Source organism: Chaetura pelagica, unplaced genomic scaffold, assembly GCF_000747805.2.
Source record: "Chaetura pelagica isolate M959 unplaced genomic scaffold, ChaPel_1.0 scaffold2440, whole genome shotgun sequence".
Taxonomy (NCBI): domain Eukaryota; kingdom Metazoa; phylum Chordata; class Aves; order Apodiformes; family Apodidae; genus Chaetura; species Chaetura pelagica.
In genome coordinates, this window is record NW_009951892.1 from 8,849 (window position 1) to 11,036 (window position 2,188).

At 64.5% G+C, this 2,188-nt stretch overlaps 1 protein-coding gene across 1 annotated transcript in view; it reads left to right on the forward strand.

The window, feature by feature from the left end:
- Positions 1-1,149: 1,149 nt before the first annotated feature.
- Positions 1,150-2,188, forward strand: part of LOC104385493 (glycoprotein-N-acetylgalactosamine 3-beta-galactosyltransferase 1-B-like) — a gene marked incomplete at its 3' end in the record, with an annotated part of 3,178 nt that continues 2,139 nt past the window's right edge. The window contains exons 1-2 of the mRNA XM_009993963.1: positions 1,150-1,246; positions 1,420-2,033. Of these exons, the coding sequence (XP_009992265.1) occupies positions 1,150-1,246; positions 1,420-2,033 (711 nt within the window). The remainder of the gene's footprint in view (positions 1,247-1,419; positions 2,034-2,188) is intronic.

A 2,188-nucleotide genomic window follows, 5' to 3' on the forward strand; every position in this document is an offset into this window, starting at 1 on the left:
AAAAGGTTACATTCATTGCAAAGTTCCCCCTGGGCCTGGTTGTGGGGCTGGTGCTGGTGGGCAGCATCCTGCAGGACCTGGGGGTGCTCTGGGCCCCCCCAGGCCCCCTCCCGACCCCTGGCAGAGCCATAGCCCCCCTGCACCGCCTGCCCCCTCCCACAGGTGAGCACCGGGCCAGGGGTTGACACAGGGACATGGGGAACAAGGACATATGGGGACATGGGTACACATGGGCAGAAGGACATAGGGACATGGGGACACATGGACATGGGGACACATGGACACAGGGATACATGGGAACAGGGACATGGGGACACAGGGACGCATGAGCATAGGAGTGAGGGATGGGGGGAGAGCAGCACGTGGACAGAGCGACACATGGGCACAAGGACATGAGGACACTGGGACACATAGACACATGGACACGGGGACCTCTGGGTCTGTGGGGTGACAGTGGAAGGGGGGTGGGTGACAGTCACCATCCCATGGGGCACTGGGGACAGATGGTGACGAGGGAAGGGGGGACAACATTGGAGGAGGGTGTGGCAGCTCAGAGCTGGGGACAAGGAGGGAACTGTGTGACCTGTGGCAGGGGCTGTGGGCTGGGGACAATGAGGGGACAGGGCGAGTGTAGGTGAGACATCTGAGCTGGTGACAAATTTGGGACCTTCTGGACAGTGACTGGAGCTCTGAGCTGGGGACAAGGACAGGAACCTCTGCTCTGGTGGCAGGGAAGGGACAGGGTGGCTGGTGGTCTGAGCCTGGAGCTGGTGACAGGGCCAGGCCAGTGGGGGTGGGGATGGGGAGGGCCACTTTCACTGGGTAAGGGAGCTGTGGGCTGGGGACAGTGTGGGGACAGTGTGGCTAGAGGAGGGAGCTCAGAGCCTGTGACAAGTTCGGATCCTTCTGGCCGGTGGTGGGAGCTCCGAGCTGGTGGTCATGGGACAGGGTGACAGTGTGACAGGCTGATGGGTGCTGGGAGGTCTGGGCAAGTGACAGTGTGGGACCCTGTGGCTGGTGATGGGTGGGAGGACAAGGTGGGGACAAGGAAGGGACAGTGAAGTCAGTGGTTGTTGATCTGAGGTGGGGACAGTTTTGGGACGTTCTGGACCATGGTGGTTGCCCTGAGTTGGGGACAAGAAGGGAATGATGAGGTCCTTGGCTGTTGCCCTGGACTGTGGACAAGGAGGATACAGTGAGGTCCTTGCTGGTGGCCCTGAGCTGAGGACAGTAAGGGGACAGCAAGGTCAGTGGTTGTAGGTCTGAACTGGGGACAATTTGGGGACCTTCAGGCCCATGATGGCCACCCTGAGTTGGGGACAATTTGGGGACAGTGGGGCCTGTGGCCCTCACCCCATCTGGAGCCACTGTCCCCTCTCTGGGGGTCCCTTGCCTCCAACCCACCCCCTCTCCCCCCAGTGAACAGCAGCATGGCACAGACCCTGTACGAGCGGGTGCGGGTCCTGTGCTGGGTGATGACGGGACCCCCCACCCTGGAGACCCGGGCCCGCCACGTCCGGGCCACCTGGGCCCAGCACTGCAACCTGGTCCTGTTCATGAGCTCAGCACCGACCCAGGGCTTCCCCGGGGCCGTGGGGCTGCCCGTGGGTGAGGGGCGTTCCCAGCTCTACTGGAAAACCATCCGTGCCCTCCAGTACGTGCACCAGCACCACCGGGACCAGGCCGACTGGTTCCTCAAGGCGGACGATGACACCTTTGTGGTGGTGGCCAACCTGCGCTGGCTGCTGGCCGCCCACTCGCCCCAGCGCCCCCTCTACCTGGGCAAGCGGTTCCGGCCCTTTGCCCGGCAGGGCTACATGAGCGGCGGGGCCGGCTACGTGCTCAGCAGGGAGGCCCTGCAGCGCTTCGTGGGGGCCGTGGCCTCTGGCACCTGTGACCACACCAGCGCCGTGGAGGACGTGGCCCTGGGCCAGTGCCTGGAGAAGCTGGGGGTGGAGGTGGGAGACTCGCGGGACCCCCAAGGCCGAGAGACCTTCCACCCCTTCCCACCCGAGACCCACCTCACGGCCCCGATGCACCTCGACCCCTCCTACCTGCTGTACTCCTACTACCCCGTCACACCGGTGAGTGACCCCCCCCCCCCCCCCCCCCCAGCCCCCTCACAGCCCCTCCCCTGATCCATCCAGACCCTCCCCAGACCCCTCACAGACCCTGCCGAGACCCCCCG